The sequence below is a fragment of the Podarcis bocagei genome (assembly GCF_964188305.1).
Source record: "Podarcis bocagei genome assembly, chromosome: 10".
NCBI classification, from domain to species: domain Eukaryota; kingdom Metazoa; phylum Chordata; class Lepidosauria; order Squamata; family Lacertidae; genus Podarcis; species Podarcis bocagei.
Window position 1 is genome coordinate 19,827,310 of NC_138135.1, and position 21,927 is coordinate 19,849,236.

The window sequence follows — 21,927 nt, forward strand, 5'->3', positions numbered from 1 at the left end:
CATCTTCCTGGGCTTTCTTAGTATTAAGCAAAGAATGCTAAAAAGTGCAGGTTTGTGTACTTTTCTATGAACATGGATATCCAGTTACTAACAGACTGTGACTTTTTCCTATAATAATACTTAAAAGGAAAACTTAGAGATGGTGAATTCTTGATTAATAATATGCACCATTGAACCATTTTTGGCATGGAGTGGAATTTCCAAACTGCAGTCCTGTCTGTGCATGTGTGGGAGAGGGCGAGTGAGTCTGGAGGGGAGCATATACATGCATGATGCTGAATTTTACCTGTCTTCTTTTGCCAGCTGATCTCCGCAAGTAACTTCTTTCATTTTTCCCTCCCTTTCCCTGCATTTCTTTCCTATTGTGTGTGCTCCTTTTCCTTCCCTCTCTTTTTCCTCCCTTTTATCCCTTGCCACTCCATCAACATGATCCACCATTGGCCTCTTGTCTGCTAGCTGGAAACCTGAGGCTGCAGCAGATAGTAAATCCGATTGATCCACTGGAGATCTTGGCAGATGTGCATTGGACACACATCCGTCAGAAAGAGGAGGAGGAAAAACTGGGCCCTACTTCTAAGTCCTCCACCTCCAGAGGTAAACGTGTCTGCTGCGTTGACCCCTTCCATCACAAGGACATTTGTTCCCTATTGATTGTATCTCCAGAAAGGCCAACTCTCAAATGTCTTAATGTCACTTTTAGCAATGTTCATTTCAGGTTGGTCTCCGTTTGTTGTTGCTTACAAAGGCCATCAAAAGGAAATCTTCCAGGCTTGCATCCCTGGTTACATTTACGTTCTGATGCTCTCCTACTTATAAGGATCTAATTGTAGCAGGAGAAAGATCTGAATGCAGGACTTGATAGACCCTTGGCATGGTTTAGCAGGAAGTCTTAGCGGAATTTTATTTAACTCTGAAAACAAATTGTTATTCTTTGTGTCCACAACTTAGAGCTGTGTGGATCTCAAATTTTGTCTAAAAGCAAGAAGTGCCAATTTTCTTAAGATAGTACAATGTCAGCTCCTTTTGTGGCAATACAGTTGGTATCTGATACGGTTTTGCTTAACATTAGGTAGGAAGGAGAAGATTTAAGGAACCCTACTAGGTGCTAAGTGCCCTACTAGGCTCCAGGTACAGAGGAGGATATGAGAGCAGGAATTGTCTTGGTTTCCTCTTTCAACCAGCTTCAATATGAGCAGAAGTGTCTTAATCTTAAAGTGGACGGAAGATAAGAAAGGTGATCCCACCCTTGCTGAGGCTGAGTGGAAGAGAGGCTGTTGGCACTTCCTGCTGTGTCTTACTTTCCCCGGTGCTCTGAACTTAATAAAGATATCATAGCCAGAGATGGTCCTCTCTCTGAGAAGCTTGTTCAAGGAAGTTTTGGCACCTAGGCTTAGGAAGTGGCTTTCAAGGAGCCTGAAAATGTGCCATGGAATGGTGAAAAAGTATGAGAACAGGGTTGCAATGATGGATGTCTGCTAGTATGCCTATGTGGGGTATAGTGGAAGGCAGTCCTTTGAGCAGGCCTTTAAGTGTTCTGGGCTTCCTAAAGCAGATAGAAGCAGTTCTATACTAGTGAGAGCTTGTGGTGACGGCTAATGCAAGTCAGAAATGTGAAAGCAAGTAAGTCCCTAAATATCAGGAGCAGAGAGGTGTAGAAAGTTACATAGAAAGGCCAATCCATTTTTTTTATTAAAAAAAATCAGTACTGTGGAGACCTCAGTTGGAATTTGGGATCCAGAGTAGAGTAACAAGAACGATAAAAGGCCTAGAAGCCAAATTATGCCTGGAGAATCTGAAAGAGTTGAGTATATTCGTTGTGAAGAGGAAAGTTTTACTTTTGCATTTATTTAAATATATTTATATCTACTGCATGACTGAGAAATGTTTGAAGAAGAATAGAGAATGCAGTGCTAAATAAGTTTTAAGAAGGTTGCTCTTTCTTAAATGTTAGGGGAAATGTCCTAAGTATAAGACAAATATTGCCTATGACAGTTCTGGATTCTTCTTCCTTGGATAATTCTTTTAAAAGCTGAAACTGAATGCTTTTAAGTATCTTGCCTGTAGCGAAAGAGGTATTGCTCAATGCTCCTTATTCTATGCAGGATTTGCGGGAAAATCCATACAAAGCATTCTCTGTGGGCCTCGTTAACCAGAAAAAAGCAGGGCGTGGAAACTTGAAAATTCTCTTGCATTGCCTCTGACTTTCTGTGCAAAGCAAACCTGTTGCTGTTGGGATAGTGGGCCCTTTCCTGTGCTCAGAGCTCCCAGGAGGTGCCTGCCTTTGCCATTGCCTGGAGCTGATGTTTGTTATGCCATTCCAGGTCTGTGTTGCTAAGGTACTTCCCATAAAGTAATTGCTTTGCACAATAACTGTGCAGCTTGTTACTTTCCTCTTGCAGTGGGTTCCAGACTTCTCTCTAGGTAATTCTTCAGCTGCAGGAATTCATCATGTGCCTAGTATTCAGAGAGCAGCATGTTGCTGCTACAAAGCTGTCAGGATCTGTAGTCCGTTTAGGTTCAGTTTTGGTTATATTCTCCAAATGATTTGCAGTGTCTCGTCTTCCCTCTAATATAGAACTAACTTTTAATGGATGTTCTGTGTTTGATTTATATTGAAAATAAATTCTAATTAGAGTAGGTCATGTGGACACTCTTTGCAAGAGAAAGGTTATCTTTTCATTCTCTACACATTTCAGATGTCAGGAAATGCCTAACCTTCAACCTCTGGCTGCATAATTTTCCCAGCCAGAATTCTCCTGTTTTTTTGGAAGCCTCACATAGGTGCTGTTAGTCTTCAGCCACGCCTTTCATCATCCAACTGCATATTTGATCTGTCTGTCTCAGGGAGTCTCAAACTTTTTTTATAGCAAACCTCTTTAGGTCAAGGGAATTGTTCTTTCCTGGTTCTAAAGTTACAGGGCCAAAACTGAGAAGGCCCAGTCCCAAACACCGAGAGCTTATTTCTCAAAGAAAAATAAAATTTAAAATTGAACTCGGAATGCCAGTAAATCTGGGGACCTAGGAAATTTTATAACAGAAGTAGATGTTTGTTTTTGCTTTATTCCACATGAGTGTGTTACATAAACTTTCACTGGTGACCTAGAATCTGAATCTGTGTGCCCTTCTTGGAATCTTCTGAGTTTTCTTTCCTCTTATCCGATTCACCATCTTGATTTTTATAAACTGTAAGCTGCTTTTACTGTCCACAGATTAATTTAGTATAAAAGTACTCTTCCTTGTCACATAAATAACAAATACAAGAGAATGGTGAAAAGAGACTAGGGCTTGCTTAAGGAGTACCATACAGAAGATGGTAAATTAGACATAAAGTCACTCCTTTGTATTGTCTACAGTTCTACAGGAAAGGCTTTGTCAGGTGTGAGAAGTAAGAACCTGATGATTTTGAAGGACTATTAGGAAATAGGGAACAGCACTCTGGGTAATGCAGGCATCAAATGAGTCTGTAACAGATGAGCTTGGCAGAAGACACAGAGAACTGAAGAGCCTTTGGTGTGAGGACACTGTTCTAAACCCAACACTTAGGCATACATAAACCCAATGAAATCATTGAGTTTAAGTAAGCCTAACTCTGTGCTGGACTTAGGCCATTGAGTGCCTGACTGCACCTGGCACCCTCTAGGTGTGTTCAGCTACAAGTCACACAAACACTGGCCGTTTGCCACTGTGATGGAGCTGGTGGGAGTGGTAATCCAAAATATTTGAAGGCACCAGTTTGGGAAAAGTTGATACAGCACTTCACACACTTTAATGCATTAAATGCATGGGAATTGAAGAATCAGTTCAACCATCCAAAGGGAGACGGGGACATAATGCAGATAGGGAAAGGGATACATTTTGCAGGACTGTTGTGATTTGAATGAAAAGAAATGGCCCGCAGTAGTCTAAGTGAGGCTTGATTGATCCAGAGCTCGGACAAGGATTCATCTGCAATCAGAAACGAACATCTTTGCACCACCTCTCCTTGCAGGTGGGTAGCAAAAACCACTGCAGCAATTACTCATGCTTCAAGGATTCATGCTTCATCTTTCTCCCCCCCCACCCCCCGCCTTTCGGAGCAGGGGGCGGGACGACTTTGGTCTTCCCTGTGTTTGGTGTCTCCTTGGTCTGTCTGCTCTTCTTGAAGTTTCCCTCCCTTGATGTTTCCGTTTCAGATGTTTTCACTTTCAAAGTGTTTGTTTCGTTGCTTTGAAATTTATTATTATTTTATTTTATTTTAATTCAGCATCGGACCTTCCCTCCATACGCCACGAGGCAGTGCAGGCGTGGCTGGAAGCAGTCCCAGGAGGTAGTTTTGCTGATGTTCTGTTTTACAGCTCACAAGTAACCCTGCCCGCCACTGCTGGTGCTCCCACTTGCCCGGAATTTTAGTGTTCCAGCTGCTGGCCCTTTTTTAACCATGGAGCTATCTATGCCTTTGGTGCTACTGCATGCTGGGTTGGGGAGAAGGGAGGAGGCTGCATGTCTCACTGAGATGGTTAATTCTTGCATGAACTAGGCTTCCCCGTTAACCTCTCCCAAGGCAGGCCAAACAAAAAAGAGGTCCATGTGTATTATGAAGGAACTGCAGCTGTTGTTGAGGAGGAAACGGATTTTTTCATTTGTGCAGTAGGAAATTAGGACCAATTTAAATCTAACGTTTCTTGTACGTGGCACTTCAAAGAAGCTATGCAGATCCCTCTATGTTTTGAAGGTTGTTTTATGCAAATAATAATAATAAGGCCATTTATATAGAACTATATAGCATTATACAGCAAAGGGTTCAAGTTACATTTTTCTATCATTAATCTTTTTCTCATTAATCCTGTAAAATAGGTTAAGATTATTCCTGCATTGTAGATGTCAGCTCATTTTAAGAGATGATAGCTTGCCTTGTAGCTTCCTCTGAATTCATAGCAGAGGTGACATTTGGATTTTCTTCACAGCCACTATGCTACAATAGCCCATGTGCATATGGCAGACATGAGCCGGGTGTAGTCCCAGGCACCTGCCTGGAAAATATCACAGCGACTTGGAAGCATCATATTTACAGCGGCCCCTAGTTGTGAATTTCTAAGTTCTTCTATTCCTGAGAGAAACCTGGGCACCCCCTGAATTTGGCCTCATTTCAAAGAGGAGAAAACACTTTAACAAACCGAAGCTTGTTGTAACCCTAAAATATGAGAGAAAGGTGGAATATGTTAGCTGTTCTTGCCAGACCATCTTCTGGATCAGGGGTAGCCAACATGGCACTCCAGATGTTGTGGCCATTTAGCATGCTGTCTGGGACTGAAGGAAGCTGCAGTCTAAAACATCTGGAAAATGCCCAACTCCCTCCCTGCACTTATTATTCAGAATAACCCCTGTCACTGAGGGCATTTTAGGAAAGAAGAACCAGGTTTTTACAAGCTAGAAACTTAATTTTGCATAATAGAAAAGTGATTACTTGAGATTTGGCACCTGAGTTTTGCATGAATGTAGTTAGTGCATTTCTAAAACCTTTTGCTTCTGACAGCAGAGCTTACAGGACGGCTGCATACCGCCTTATCCAGTTGTGGCTGCTGACCAACTTGGACAAAATGTTGGCTCCATTCGTTTCTGGCTACAGTAGTGCATAGCTCACAAATTTTGGTGTGACAGCTTTTATCCCCTTGCACTTCATCTTTAACTGCCTAGTGTGTGTAAATGCATACTTGTACAATAACTGTGAATAGGTACGTCTCTCCACCACACCAATATATGTTTGCACCAACGTGTTCCCAGTCTGTACCTCCATTAAACATGTCACTGACTTCTGAGGTCTTTATTTTTATTCTGTGAATCAGCCTAAGGTTATTCTGTGAACCACCCTTAGACCTCCGGGCATGGCGGTATATAAATTCAATAAATAAATAAAATAAATATATCTTGATAATGTTAACAGGGCAGTCATGGGAAATTGCATGATAGCTTGGGCAATTACAAAATTTCATTTTTAAAAAAGGATGTTCCAAAATATTGCATCACTTAGCGCCAATTCTTTTAGTCTCTGAGATGCTATATTCCAGTTTACCCAACCAGTGCTTGCTTTGGATAGTTGCACAGACCAGCCAAAGTCTGGTAAACGTATGCCAAATATGACTGTGCTTTGAAATTACTGCTTTGCAAGACAAAATGCACCCAACAGAAAACAAATCTGGTGTCATAGACTTTCAGATTATGATCTAAGAGGTCGCCTAGGCAATTTCAGGGCAGAGATGGGTAAAGTGAACCAATTAAAAGTATGTGAGCTGAGCTATATGATCAGTAGTGTAATATAGTGCAACTCAAGGTTGGCTTTACCATTTCAAATGCAAATAGGTTTGAATGCTTCCATGTTTCGTTTAGGTTTTTTTTTTAAAAAAATGTTCTATATAGTTTTCTCTCTGACATGCTAGGTTTAATATGCAAAGTGTGGTTTTATGGGGGCAGCATACAAACATACAGCACACCTCACTTTTAACTAGTGGTATAGTTCAGCAGCGTCTGCATCACATGATATTACTGTTTCTGGCGCTTAGATCTTCACACACAAAAGTGGACTTCTGAAGAGACCACAGTACAACTTAGAACTTGAACTTACATAGATCTGTTTTCTCCCCTACCCCCGTTTCTTTATGTATCATATTTATTCTAGCCCTGTGTGAGGAGAACGACTATGAAGATGAGGCAGGCACCGAGCCTGCAGAAGCTCTTGAAGATGGGGACACTGGTGCAGAGTTGGATGATGGTATGGGACCACGAACTCCCTAGTGTGTTGTCAAATGTAGTTTCTGTAGTACAAAGTCATGTCTCAAACGGGTGCAGTGGTGGTATTTTGTGCAAGACTTAGCAAACCCCAAAACATTTGAGCTCAGTGCATGTGCTGTTTTAGCAGTGTGTGAATGTGTGTGGAGACAGTTGTCATTACAATTGTAATGTTTTATTCATTTGAGGATTAGCGGTGCTCAAGAAAGCTTCTGAGATGAGTGGAGAGAACCTATTGCTATCAGTATTGACCTAGAGCTAGCCATATGTTAAATGGGTATACAAAAGTAATAAGGGTTATGTTAGTTATTCAGAGAATGTGCCAAGTCCTTGGCCAGCAGATTGTTTTAATGGGGGGGGCGTTTTGAGAATCAGATGCAGAAGGTGAGCCAGCCACCCTCCGTCCATCTGATTGCCTTCAGATCTTACTGTCACAACCACCATTTCCCTTCACTCATCTCTCTTGACTCTGGGTTGGCACGGTGAAATCTTACCACAAAGACACTCTAGATTTGCATGTCAGATCCTTTAGTTTTTGTTCTGCTCCTTTCCATGTGAAAAACAATGGGGAGCAGATGACATCCCATCTGATGCAGAAGCAGAGTGCCGCTTGCATCAAGAAGAGGCAGAAGAACTGGAGCTGAAAGTCTCTGAAAAAGAAGAAGCAGAAGAAGAAGAGACAGCTGCCCCTTCCGTTGAGACAGAAGGTACCAAAATTTAATCATCAAGTCTGAAGCCCCAGGCAGTTTTGAGCAGTCTGCACTGCAGGCAGTACAATATTCTAACACATGGTTCTCATTATCATTAAGTAAATCTGGTGGCAAAGTTGCCAGAGAACATTTGCTGCTCAGGGAATGCTTGCAGGTGGCTGCCATGAAGGTGTACACATGGAAAATGTTGTGTCAGGTTATGGGAATGATAGTCTTGCTTAAGTCTAGGCTGCCTTTTTAAAACCTGATTTGTCAAAAGCCGAAAAAGAATAAAAGGCCAAGGAATAATACTTGACATCTGACATTTTTATGTCAGCTGATCTTACTTGGATATTCAGGCTTCATAAGGGGGTACTAGCTGGAGCCATGTTCACATTGGGGAGTCTTCTCAGTATGGGATACCTCTGGGGTGCTAGTTTCCATCAGTGGCTTCCTTTTGGCTCTATAGAAGGAGGACTCCACGACTTACAGCCAACCATCTTAGACTGGCATGAGTCTTGTGGAAGCTGCTTCTGCTGTCTTGCCTTTGGGGTTTGTTACTATCTTCCCTGGAAATGAAGGCTTCTCTTGTCATCTTCTGGCTTAATTTTCATCCTGCCCTTCTAGAATTTATGGAATTTGCTACTACAAAATGTGGTGGTAGCCACTAGCTTACGTAGCTTTGAAGCAATTAGGCAAATGCATGGAAGACAGGGTTATCAATGACTATAAGCTACAATTCGTGTCTCTGAATCCTTCTTGTGCACTTCTCAGAGGCATCGCAGAGGCCACTTTGGGAAGCAGGATAGACTAGGATTGACCTTGTGTCTGGTCCAACTACCCTTTACTGCTAAACATATTTCTTTTTGACCTGTAATGAGCCACACCTCTACAAGCAGTGTAATATTTTAGCATCTAAAGCTACAATCCTGTGCATACCTATTTGTGAGTAATCTCCACTCATTTTAATAGTACTTGCTGCCAAGTAATATGCATCACATCAGGCTGCACTGACCATAGCACTGTGACTGTCTTGTATAACTGGGTGGAATGGTAGTGTTCAAGTTAAGTACCAAGTTGACTATCTGGAAATAAGCAAGGAGGTGGCGGTAAACTCAATGCACTTCATTTGGTTTAAAATAATTATGGACTTATTTGTTGGTTTTCCTTCAGACCCTTGCAAGCTTTGTCTGCCTGATCAGTCACCGTGTGAGAGGGCTGCTCTGCCGACTCCAGCTGAAAACCACAAGGAAGAAGAAAAAGAAGTAAGAAAAGGGATTGCTAATGCTTGCGTACCCAGCTGAGTAAAATGTTAAAAGAGAAACTTGATCACAACCCCTGATTCTATACACAAAATATTTGTAAGCTTATTTTCAATTTTTATTTGTGTTGCTTTATAATAGATTGGCTTGCAACATAAATGCATGTGGAAGTGCTTCTCTCCTTGAAACAGGACTGACAAATAATTGGTTTGGAATCTCTGTATAAAAACAAGTTCCAAACATTCTGCCATGAATATGCTTAGAACAAAAATTGGTGAAAAATTAATGGGAATGCGTTTTAAGAAATTAATTGAGGTAGCTGAAGCCACTGAATTTGTGAGAGTGCTGCCTACGTTATATTTGGTACTTGGGGGAAAAAATCCAGAGTACAAAACAGAGGCCTCATTTGTGAACACTGTGCTTTTGTACAAATAGTGGCTTTTAATAACAATATTTATTATTCATAAAGTTGCTCAGCAGTCTAAAGCATATTTCAAAAATCAAGACAGGCCCTTTCCCACACACTTAGAATCCTAGAAACACAAACCTACCTATGGAGAAGGTGTGATCTCATCCCTGTTGGTGCTCTCATTTTTGTTGTTTTTGCAAGCAAAGCCCGCAGTGCATCCATATATTGTTCTGTAAGGGCACAGTGCATATGCATTTAGAAAACACTACTCTTCATTTGATTAACAAGAATTTATTTATTTATTGAAATATTTATATCCCACCCATCAGCTAAATGTCTATAGAACAACAGAAAATACTCATCTTTCAAATGACCGCCCCGTCCCCACTGTAAATGCCTGAGTAAATAAAATCATTTTAAGCTAATGAAAGAAGGGCCACTACAAGACAGGAGGCCAGCTGGGACACCATCACAGAGAAGGCTCTCAGGTCATGGATACAATATGTGAGGCAGCTGACACCGCTTAGGCTTAGGTGAAACCATGTTTGACTTTTGTACCTCATGCTCTGGAGTTTTCTTAGCTTTTTGAAAAGCTGGTTTACTTTGGATGTTAAGAAACAGCTTGCTAGTATCAAGCAGTACTTTTAATTGGCTATATTCTGTGACAAGGGGGGTGGGCGGTGGCAGAATGAGACTTTCTCCTTATTCTTTCCCATAGATTTGTAGGTAAAAGACTCATTTCCCAGAATCTTCTTTACTTCAGTCTTTTGCAGGACAATTTTCCAACTTATTCAGAGCTGAGTCAGTCATTCCTTGAGGATGTGTCAGAAGTCACCCAACAATCATCTTTGCTGGCACTTCGTGTGACTTGAACTAGTGTTATGAAATACAATCCATGTGCCTTGTGGTTTTTTTAGCACAACTTAAATGCTTAAATTCAAAAAATACAGAACAATACAGAACACAGTGTCCAAAAAGTACACAGCGATCTAAATAGATATAAAAGTAAAGCTGTCATAATGCCTGAAGAAGGAATAACTCATATTGGCTAGTACTGTAGTCCTTAATCATGGTCCTTATTCACCAGCTGTCTGTCTGTTTTGCCTCATATTACTGAATCTGTTGAGAGCTAGGGTTGTGAATTAAATTCTGATAGTGGAAAGTACCCAATGTTGCATGGGAATTCTTAGAAACAAAATCCTCCCTGATATTTATAACTGGAAAATGTGATTTGTTACAAGGGCTGTGTATGCTCCCCAGTCCTGCCCCAAATCAATTCAGGAGGCTGGGTTAATATTTAGTTTGGTTCTTTTAGATCCTATGCAACTGGGACAGGGAAGGAGAAATTGTTTCTTCTTTCTTGCTTCCCCAACTGCACTGCAGAATGCGGAAGGGTTCAGTCTTGCTGGGTTCTTCTTCACCAGCATGCTTCTTGCTGGGAACAGATCACTGTAGTCAGCGGAACTTCACCCTTGGTGGACGACTAGTGTATGTGCCAGGTCTGTTTGCCACCTTCCCTCTCCCATGTCAATGCTCCCAACGTGTCTTAGCTCAGTTTAGATGCAGGCATCCCTGCTGCCACCGCCACCACCAACGATGCCACACCACTTTACTCTATGGCCGCTTCTTACTCAGCTATTGTTGCTGTTGCCACCACCAGTATATTGCAGGTAGCGGCTGCCTGAGCTGGACCCACGTCACTACCACTCCCACAAACAAACTTCTGCATCAGCTATCACCATGGGGGCCATAAACAAGTATGAGAAACCAACCTGCAACATGGGGACAGTTCTCCGGTCCCCCTCTCCCCCACGGTTAGGTTCTCTTCCCACTTAGGACCTTTGCAGTCTTGGCCACCCATTTTTCAATCCTGCTTGGGTCTACTTGCTCAGTACTTTCCCTGTAGGTGACTCACTGGCAATCCAGATCCCTGTAGCCAGCAATATTGCATCCTCCTCATATGAGGAGAGTGTGCATTCTAGAATATTTCCCAGAATTGCTCGTAACAATCTAGGGGTCTGTGGCAAACATGGAGCAGCTGGTATATGTACAAAGTTTGGAACTCCTTGGTCTAGAACCTGCTAGTGGGTGTTTTGTTCCACTGATGATGCTCTGTGTTTTATATCTGTCTGTGTAGGACTCGAAGGAGCTTCTTGCAACAGCGCCCTGCAAAGATGAATCCCCAGATGTACGGTTTTTCCCTGAACCGTTCCTCCCAGGAGAGGAGGCGCAAGTCAAGATCTCTGATGACCAAAAAGTCAAAAGCCCACCTACACCACTTTCTCCAATACGGTCCCAGCCAGTTGCAATGCCTGAGACTATCACACCAACATCACCTGTAAAATCGCAGCCAGCAACTCCTGCAGCACCTGCATCTCCACCTGCCACCCCCTTGCCTATTTGTTCACAGCCTTTACCTTCTGGTGAAGCATCCATTCAATCTCCAGGGGAACCTGTGTGTTTCCAGCCAGTCCCAGCCTTAACTTCTACTCCTTTGGCCAAGCTTGCCCTAAAAAATCAAGATGGAGAGATGGAAAAATTGGGGAGCCCTACCACAGCAGAAGAAGCTTTGAAAAGGAATAATCTTGTGGAGGAGTTCTGGATGAAGAGTGCTGAAATCCGGAGGAGTTTGGGTCTCACCCCTGTGAACAGAAGCAGGGGACCAGAGCCAAGCTTTACCATTTCCCCCCTTGAGTCTGCCCCCCTGAAAACATACACCCCTGAGCGTATTTCAGAAGAGAAGGGGATCCACATTGTAAAACCTCAGTTAAAGAAGCCAGTCACAGCAAAGCTAGACAGTGAGCAGTTTTCTTTGCTGACTCCAAAGTCCCCATCAGAGAGAGAGTTGAAAAATTTGAGTGATGTTAAGAGAGAGCTGTCCAGCAGTTCTGGACTGGGTCTTCAGGGCAGTTCATCAAACATGAGAACATTGGCCAGCCAGAGTTTCAACACTTCCGATTCCACCATGCTCACTCCTCCATCCAGCCCTCCTCCTCCACCACCTCAAAACGAAGAGCCAGCAACACTACGGAGAAAAAGGCACCAGGCAACTTGGCAGAACGAGGCTGAGTCTAAGCCGGCTTCTATGCAAACACCTCACCCGCCACCAGCAGCCAATGAAAGGATCCGGCCAGCCAGGGAGCCATCCCAGCCCTCCAGAGAGGAGGTACGGAAATCATTTGTGGAGAGTGTAGATGAGATACCATTTGCCGATGACGTGGAGGACACTTACGATGAGAGGACTGAGGATTCGAGCATCCATGAAAAATATTACACGCCCCCCAGTAGACCGAGGCCAGAGAAGTCTCTTCACCTACATTTTGTTAAGGAGAATGGTGGGCCACCATCAATGGAAGGGGGGAGCCAGCAAAAGAGAGGCCTCTCTCAAGTCTCTGCAGAAGCGAAGGAGCTAGCAGAGGAAAGAATGAGAGCCAGAGAGAAGTCCATCAAGAGCCAGGCCTTACGCGATGCCATGGCTAAGCAGCTATGCAAGATGAAAGAGCTGGAGATGGCCAATGCTGCTGGCGCTGCCAAGTTGCACAAGGCATCTACCATGCCTTCAAAGACCAAAGAGCTGTATTTTGAATCCCAGAAGCATTTGGGTATGAAAGCTGGCGAAGGCCCCACACTGAAACACGAGGCTAGTAGTGACAGGTTCTTTTCACCCTTTGCAGACACCAGTGGGCGTGATGGGTCAGTCACATCCTCAGAAGGCTCTGGAGGGAAGAGTAAGAAAAGGACTTCTCTCTTCTCCCCCCGCAAGAACAAAAAGGAGAAGAAGTCCAAGAATGACAGCAAGCTCTCTGACAAATCCAGCAGTGCGGCTGAGGAAGCCACGAAGCCCAAATCACTGTGGAAGTCTGTGTTCTCTGGCTATAAGAAAGACAAGAAGAAAAAGACAGATGACAAATCCTGCCCTAGTACACCTTCCAGTGGGGCCACAGTGGATTCTGGGAAGCATAAGGCGTCTCCAATAGTTAGAGCAGCAGGTATAGTGTCACTGACTGCATTCTTTAGTGAACCTGAAAATCTTTTGCAGATTCCTTCCATGCACAGAATATGAGCCCAAGAGATATTTGAGCAATGTAACCTGTGATTTGGGAGGTGATTAAGGGGGGAGGGGAGAGATAAGCATAAAAAGGCAGAAGAGGAACAAGGAAAGCATGAAAAAAATAGTATTTTACAAAAGCATGGGATTTCTAGTTTTAGCTCGAGGAATAGGAATATGTGTTCCTCTGGATGTTCATGTACCCCAGTTCCAAGCAGTCATGGATGGTATCTGGCGAACAACACACCACACGCTCCCCTTGAAGTGATGTATGCAAGGCACATGTATATTTTCTGTGGGTGCTTTCAGGGACTCCTTCAATTCTTGCAACCTCTTTCTCTTTTAAAAATGAAATTGTTGAAACAGCTTTCTTGTGGGAGGCCGGATTGTGGGGGGGGCAGTTGCTCTGATGATGATTGAGAATTAGCCCCCTACTCCTAAGCAGCATATTCATAGGCATGCACATTTGGGGGAGGGGTACACAGCTACCCAGTGGTATTACTGTCCCCTGCCTAACTGGGAGCAGCTGTTTTATCCAAGGGCCCCAAATGGGCTACAAAAGATCCCATGTGCGGCCTAGTTTTGTGAGGCATGACTGGACACATCCATGAGTTTCCATTTTGCTGCAACACCCAGACTCTAGGGATATTTGAATCAGCAGCAGTGTTAGGCTTGATGTATGAGTCATCGTTTTCTCCCCCCAGTTCCCATCTCAAGCCTGGTGAAGTCAGTATGAACAGTCTGCTTCATTGTCAACCACGCTTGGGAGTTTAGGATTAGGTTCATCTGGTTCTGTGCCCTGCTCTTATTTTAAGCCACTTGGACAAATCCGTTTGGAGGATAGTGTTCTGAGTGATCTGATGGTTTTCTTTCTCATATATTGTCTGACTCAGTTTATAACTTTTAAAATAGCAGGTTGATTATCTGGAGAATAAGTAATAATGGTGCCTGAGACAAAATCAGAAATATTCAGCAACTTGCAGCTTGAGGCCCAGCTCATAAACTTCCATTCCAGTTGCAATGGTATCGACCTAATTGGTAGCATACCTTCCAGATAACTTGCTTGGCATGGAAAGAATAAGTCCCAGCTGTTCTTCAAGAAATATCTACACTGCTTTTTGAAGAAAAGTATTGAAGAAGTATAAATCAAGGCATCTGAGAAAGTTACTAGTGGAGGTGCAAAAAGGTCACACTCTTAGATCTTCCGCAGATTATTATAATTAATGCCAGCAGCACGATATCTCTTTCCCATGTCATAGAAGAGGAGGGATGTAGTCTTACTGTAGGTAAAACAGGGACAGATAAACCTGGTGTCTATTTGCTTTCTTCCACCGAACTCATAGATGCATAAACACACACTCCTTTTTATCTTCACAACAACAACCCTGTGAGATAGGCTAGGTGAATACCTCAAGGTCACCCAGTGAACTTCATGACCAAGTGAGGATTTGAACCTGAGTCTTCCCAGTTCCTGCCCAGTTTGACACTGTAACCACTGCACCACCATGGCTCTTAGTGATGTGGTTAGAAATAAATTTAGTAGGGACCAGGGAGGAGAAATGTGTCCTTCAGCATTAAAGAAATTGAGCACACAGATGTCAAAGAACATCATTAAAAATGGGGAGGGGGAATCACAAATGGCCAGGGCATTGCTCCGGGAGAAAGGGGTATCTGTTCTAGTCAATGTAGCAGCAGCGGGTGGTGTGTTATTTTTTTCAGACTTCAAGAGACTCATCATCTAAGTTCATTATGATGCCAGCTGCTCCTCTGGCTGTGTCATCTGATTTGTTTCTTTACCATCGCAGATTTGCAACTACGTCGACACTTAAGCTTCTCTGAGGACTCTGACCTCTCCAACGATGACGTCTTAGAGCGCTCTTCACAGAGATCCAAGCGAGAGGTAAGATTAAACTGGGTGGGAAATGTTGAGCTAGCTGTGCTCTTTCAAAGCCAAGATAAATAATAAAACCTTAGGAAAGCTGAAGTGATTAATGTTTAATATTGCCTATTAATTTACTTTAGCTGGGCTGGAAGAAACCTGCAGACAAAAGCCCACTTTTGGATATATCTGGGATTATACTGTAAAAACTCAGTGTTTATGAAGAACATTGCTTTTCACATCTATTAATAACTATATATGGTATCTACATAGGTCAAATGATCTGCCTATCTATACAAACACACTTTTAGCAAATGTAGGATCTGTGACATGCATATTTAGCACACTGACCACTTAATTGCTTTATATCAGTTGTCCATTGGGGTATAGAACAAACACATTGATCCAGAAATATAGGTCCTCCTGAGAAATCCTCACTTATGGCCTGAAATGCTGGATCTCTTTCCTAAATGATTCCACTGGCTATGTCTCAACCTCAGTTGTGTGATCTGTAGCATCAATTTATCATCTCACATTGCTCCTGTTGAGAATGAGATGCAGCTTGCAAAGCTGGTATGTTTGTTCCAGTTGTTGTTCCTCCGATGTGTACTGCGAATGGCTTGTATGGATTACACCTCATGACAAACCATATCACTGGTTTAGGACTCAATTTCCAATCTTTATGGGAAAGTCACTACCTCATCAAAGAGGTGCTAAGTTCCTTGCACTGTTCAGTTTTGTGACAGTGAAGAACACCCTACAAGCGCTGTTTCAAATGGCAAGATGGAGGTCTTATTTGCAAGTATGATTATTTGCATGTCGAGTAAATAATCTGTACTTTTTCCTGCTAAAAGATCTGCTTGTGAGTAAGCACTCAGACTGGCCACTTTTATCTTGGATGATAAATTACAGCTCAGGCAGCTGTCCAAGGATGATGATGTAAGCTTGTAAATGTGACTGTCTTTCATACTGAGACGCTGAGTTTCTTCCCATGTTTAACATACCTATATTTGAGCTGTTGTTGTTTTTTATTGGACCCTTCCCTGCCCCCCCCCCCAACTTCCCACATGCTTGCCTTCAGGCTTTTCCTGGCAGGTTCCACATTACATCTGGGATGCAAAGGAAGGAGGAGGTACCTGGGGATGCTGGAAACAGCATCATGGGAGAGGGTAGTAGTAACAATGTGGTGGGTTCTGATAAGTCATGAAGCAGTTACTTAATCATGTCTTCACAGAGCAGAAGTGGGAACCTGTGGCCTTCCAGATGTTGTGGGATTCCCACTTCAACCTTCCCCAGCCAACATAGGCAATAGACAGGGAGGGTGGGAGTTGCAGCCCAGCAACATCTGTAGGGCCTTGGTACCCAATCCCTGGCTTAGAGTCCTGAAGCTGCCTCAACGTTCATATAGCTGCTTAGCATGGATTGGTTAGTGCTTCTACCACATCTGATTCACACAGGTGGCCAACATGTGATGAAGAGTGAGAATTACTTCACCCCTAAATAGCCATTGGGGTGCTTAATGGTTGTTTTGTTGTGTATTTTGAATATTGCAGACATTCCAGGTATCTTAATCCTCAGCAAAGAACTGTTATTAATATGCATTGAGAGTTGCATCAAGAAGGAATATGTACTGAAAGAGTAGAAGTAACTGGTCATTTTACCAATCTTAACTCCTCCAGTTACATGGATGAAAGGATGGTTAAACGTTCCATGGACTAACTAATCCTCTCCAGTTCTGATATTGAGCTGGGATGCATAAAACAAAGCAGCTCCCTTACCTCAGTAGAGAGATCAGGAGCAGGCTGCAGGATTGTGTCAGTGACAATACATGGCTTGACTGCAGTGAAGGAGAGAGGGGAGCAGCTGTGAGGAAGAAATACACAACTGCAGTCTGTTCCCCGTTGCTTAGTTGTACTTCATAGAGCCACCTTTGCTCTTCACTGCCCCAGTGTGATGTTTTCCATGCTGGTGAGTTGTGAGAACAGAAATGGCAGGGTGTTGTGGGACAGTCTTAATTTGATTACTAATCTGGAATGCAAGGGCATGGTCTTGTGTGTACCTCCTGAGCCAGTATTTTCTTCTCTCTGCTACATGACCGATCATGAACTGCTTATAGACCAAAACCCAGCAGCTAGCGCTCTCGTTGCAATACCAGATCCTCTTCCCAAAGGTTGCCTGTTTGATGTGGTTTACTGTAATGTTTGCGATTAGCTCTTTAGTTTTGTCTGCTGTCTAACACTAGAAGCAGCTTCTAAATAAATGCTGGTATAGCTTCCTGTGGGATATGTGCTTCTTGGAGCTTTGGTCAGTGTATGTGTGTATGTGCTGATGTTGTAAATATTTGATATACTTAGTATCTGGCTGTTTGTTCAAGGAAATATTTCCTTCTCTGGTAGCTTGATGAAGGCTGAGGTTTTGTCTAAAGCAGGGGTCCCCAACTGTCATGGCTGTTACGGTCATGGAGGACCCCTGCTAGTTACAAAACAGATCAACCTTTGGCCTGATCCACTAGGCTTTTCTTATGCTCTTATGCTAAGGGGGATGTTTGACACTGTGGGTGTCACATTGGAGGACCCAGAGTCTAAACTCTGGTTGCACTTCAGTTTTCCCTTCATGTTTATGCATTTATTTAATGAAGATTAAGTGTACTATGAATCAAGGGACTCGGGTGGCACTGTGGGTTAAACCACAGAGCCTAGGACTTGCTGATCAGAAGGTCGGCAGTTCAAATCCCTGCGACGGGGTGAGCTCCCGTTGCTTGGTCCCTGCTCCTGCCCATCTAGCAGTTCGAAAGCACGTCAAAGTCCAAGTAGATAAACAGGTATTGCTCCAGCGGGAAGGTAAACGGCGTTTCCATGTGCTGCTGCCGTTCGCCAGAAGTGGCTTAGTCATGCTGGCCACATGACCCGGAAGCTGTACGCCGGCTCCCTCGGCCAATAAAGCGAGATGAGTGCCGCAACACCAGAGTCGGCCACAACTGGACCTAATGGTCAGGGGTACCTTTACCTTTACCTTTAAGTGTACTATGAAAGTACTGAAAGGCAGAGTGACATGTGTGCTTTAAGCAATTCCATAAAAGGTACCATACAATTGCAAAAAAACTGGGCACAAAATTCAGTATTCTGAAAAATCACATTTCATTTTTAAAAAAAGAGTCACACTTATAGCCTATGAAACAGAGATGGGGAAACTCTGGTTTACTAGCTGCTGCTGGACACCATTCATCCCTGTCCTTTGGCTGAGCTTCCTGGGACTGATGGGAGTTGTAGTCCAACAATTTCTGGAGGGCTACAGTTCCCCCATTCCTGCTATAACACTTCTGAGATGGGTAATGCCTTGGGGAGGAGGAAGATTTTCCAGGGTAATTGACCGGGCTTCAATGCCCTGTTTGGCTCTTTGCCCTGCATAACTATCCAAAGCAGCACCACGTGCAAATTTTCATTTGCAAAATTGTTTAACTCAGTGCTTTCCAGTGAAAACAGGGTGGAAGGATGCCTAGGTGCCCTGTGGAAAACCATAACGTTTGTAAAGGTAAATCTCAATTTAAGTAGAAGATTGGAGTCAGAATTGAATGTCAGACTAGGCATTCATACACAGTTTCATTAGACAAGAAATAGTTATGTGACTATTCCTCGGGGGAGAAGCACAGATACACATATGGGGGGGGGGGTATGATCAGCTGCTTTCTCCCATGTGAACTCTGTCACTGCCATAGTTGTCTTTAAACTCCCTCCTTCCACTATTCCTTCTGAATAGTGACAGAAGCTTTGCAGAACCCTTTTCTTCCAATCCACCTGCTCTGCAAACTTCCATTTGCTTCTGCCTTGGCCCAGGCAAGGATGCAAGCAACAGAAGAGTGAAACAAGGAGAGGGCTCTGTGTAATCCTCTTTTTACTGTTCATGCAGGAGCAAAGAGAGTTAAGCTTCTGCATGCATTATGATAGTGAATCAGTAGGCTGAGCAACAATAATAACGTCTCTTAATTAAAAACAGCTGCTTTGTTGCTATGTTGTACCTAAATTGGTCTGGCCTGGACTTCCACAAGTTGTGATCCCTGCCATCTCCCAAGCTGAACAGTGCTCCCAAGCCATGTATATTAGTGCACCAAGACTTTGATGAACCAACTCTTTCTGTTGCCTGTGACTACCAAAATTGGCAGCGGGGGTTGGGTAGGGTTGTACATCTGACAGGCTACAATACATGGCTTGTAGGCTGCATTTGGGTTTGGGTCACAGGCAGTGCAGGCCTGGTCAAGTATTTGTTTCCTGATTCTGAAGCATTCACCCTCATACATAGTGCCATGTTGCACTTCAAGCAACCTTTGTGTTTGTTACTGTTCATTTTGTTTTCAGCGTTTTAATGTTTAACTGACTGTGCTCCATTTTACGTGTGTGGGTTTTATTATTTATTTATTTTTGCCTTTGCCATTCCTTCCCCCTCCCCCTTTTAAAGTCGATTTACGTCCCACACGCCTTGGCATTCAAGAGATCATACGCATCAAAGGTAGTGTCTCCATTCTCATTGACTGGCCACAGTTGCATGCCTTCCCATTATTAACCTACCAGAACTATAGTCTATGTCCCATCTCCCTGCCTTTGTTCGTACTAATGTAATTCCTGACTGTGCATGTATGAAATGGTTAAAAGAAAATAAGGACAACCTGATCAAGGAAATGTCAAATCCTAAACCTTCATGCTCACTTGAAATGCATGCAGTATGTGCATCAAGGATGAACCAGAGAGAGAGAACCTGTTGATCTTGGTTTGTTGCTTTTTAAAAAGGTTTTAAAGGGTATTTTGCTGGACATATTAGGTACTTACTTATATCTGGTATAAATTGAAATTATTTTACTTTATTATTTATTGCATTTTTATTCTGCTGATCCTCCAAGGAGATCAAGGTGGCTTACAAGATTTCCCCGTTTTATCCTCACAACAACCCTGATAGGTAGGGTAAGCTGAGAGGAAGAGATCAGCTGAAGGTCACCCAGTGAGCTGAATGGAGAGTTGAGCTTGGATCTCCCCAATTGTAGTCCTCTACTCTAATCACCATGCCACACAGTAGCCTTGGCCATTATAATTTATTGATATGTTTCTGTACACTCATATAAGTCAGTGTAAAAATATAAGTATACACATAGGTAGAGTGCACAAAACAAGCATCATTTTACCAACAAGAACAACAACAACTTTTGCAAATACTTGTGTTGATTCCCACAGTTCTCCAAATCATTTGGTTAATTCTGAATTATTGATAAAAGCTGAGGTATCACAATATCACCTCAGTTGCCCCTCTTCCCAGTCTAAGCACATTCACATCAGTGGCTGTAATTGGTTTTGTACCTGTTCCATTTCCCTAAGGAACTCTTGAGTTCTATGTGAGTGTGACCTAGATCTGTCAAACTGACTTCTCAGCAAGCTACAGTTCTCAAGATTCTTGGGAGAAACCAGTATCAAGTTTGTTGTGCAGCGATGCCTTCCAACTCTGCTCACAGGTTATATTCTCATGTTACCATTTTGTGTGTCGAAATCTACACATCTATGAAGGCGTGCACATTGTAGTGTGAGAGTTGTCATCCCGGTGTGTTTTCTTCTTTTGGCGTAGTATATGCTTCAACTTCTTGATGCATACATTGAGCCAAATGGGAAAGAAATGTGCAAGCATTCTCAGCTTAGGAAATGCTGAAGTGTGGATTTTAACATATAAAAATAATATGAGAAGTAGCACTTGGTTTCAGGTTGGAGTCTTGAATAAGAAAACAGTGAAAGAGGCAATTCACGGATTTGCTTTTCTCAGGGCAAACACATCACTTTTACACATTCTGTGGCCAAATACTTACCGTACATAAGCCACCGGTGAAAATGTTAGGTATGGGCTTTGTGGGGCTCCAAAGTGATCTTCCTGTGATTTAGCATCTTTTTAGCACTAATAAACTCTGGTAACGCTAATGACTTCCAATCTCTAATCTGACCAGGATTTCAGCCACCCAAATCTTGTTGACTTGATTTTTTAAAATGGCATGAAGGGGATGCTGGGATATTTGTGTCAATGGGGGGCTGCTCTGAATTGTCAAGGGAGGATAATAGGTTAGGAAAACACATGCTCCACACATCTTGTTACAACATGGATGTGAATTCTCAGCCCCAAAGCAACTCTGTAAGTTGCATGTCTATCTTGAAACTAGTTGTGTATATTAATGATTTTGACAAGATGTTTAAAAGACACTGGAGCATGTGTCCATAAAACTAGAAGACATAGGCAGCTTATAACCCCATAGAGCTAGTTCACACCACAAATTTATAGTTAAGTTGTATGATCAGCAGGCCCATGTGACAAAACTGCTACTTGACCATTTAAGACTGCCGTTAGGGTGCTCTCACAGTTGTATGCTTGCCTAGAATGTTTTTATGTTAGCTGGAAGGATATTTGTGTAGCTTTCCTCATTGTGTTCTAGTTTTGTATGTGCTAAGAATTGACTTTTTAATATAGGAAAGAATTCATATCGCCATTATTCCCTCTTGCAGGTTGAAGTGATTACATAGGCCTTTAGTGCATTACATAGGCCTTTAGATCATGAGTTTCCTCTATTGTTGCATTGAGAATGCAGGTTGAGTGGTTCCATGCCCTGCTGATTAAGTGATTGGTAGGAGTTGCAACCTGGACTCATGGTAGCACAAGGAAATAGGCAGTATACCATGTGTTTTAATCTACAACGAACTCTCAGCCTACTTCGTAAGATGATTTGGGCATGGGTTTATTTTTTTTACTTTGCCTAGGTCAAAAAGTAATACAGTAGGCTCCCTTCTTTGTAAGAAAGTTGATGAAATCAGGGACACCTCCTATCTTTAGGGCAAGCCACAAGGAGAATTGAAGAGAAT

The 21,927-nt window shown here is 42.8% G+C and overlaps 1 protein-coding gene across 26 annotated transcripts in view; it reads left to right on the top strand.

Annotated features, from left to right (window-relative positions):
• Positions 1–21,927, top strand: part of MICAL3 (microtubule associated monooxygenase, calponin and LIM domain containing 3) — a 186,026-nt gene that overhangs the window by 139,959 nt on the left and 24,140 nt on the right. For 20 of the 26 annotated variants that reach the window (XM_081209717.1, XM_081209718.1, XM_081209725.1 and 17 more), the window contains 8 exons: positions 457–594; positions 4,244–4,306; positions 6,653–6,745; positions 7,338–7,469; positions 8,625–8,716; positions 11,260–13,111; positions 14,976–15,070; positions 19,502–19,552. In XM_081209717.1, the coding sequence (XP_081065843.1) occupies positions 457–594; positions 4,244–4,306; positions 6,653–6,745; positions 7,338–7,469; positions 8,625–8,716; positions 11,260–13,111; positions 14,976–15,070; positions 19,502–19,552 (2,516 nt within the window). The remainder of the gene's footprint in view (positions 1–456; positions 595–4,243; positions 4,307–6,652; positions 6,746–7,337; positions 7,470–8,624; positions 8,717–11,259; positions 13,112–14,975; positions 15,071–19,501; positions 19,553–21,927) is intronic. The other 6 variants (XM_081209724.1, XM_081209727.1, XM_081209726.1 and 3 more) reach the window with 4 other exon arrangements.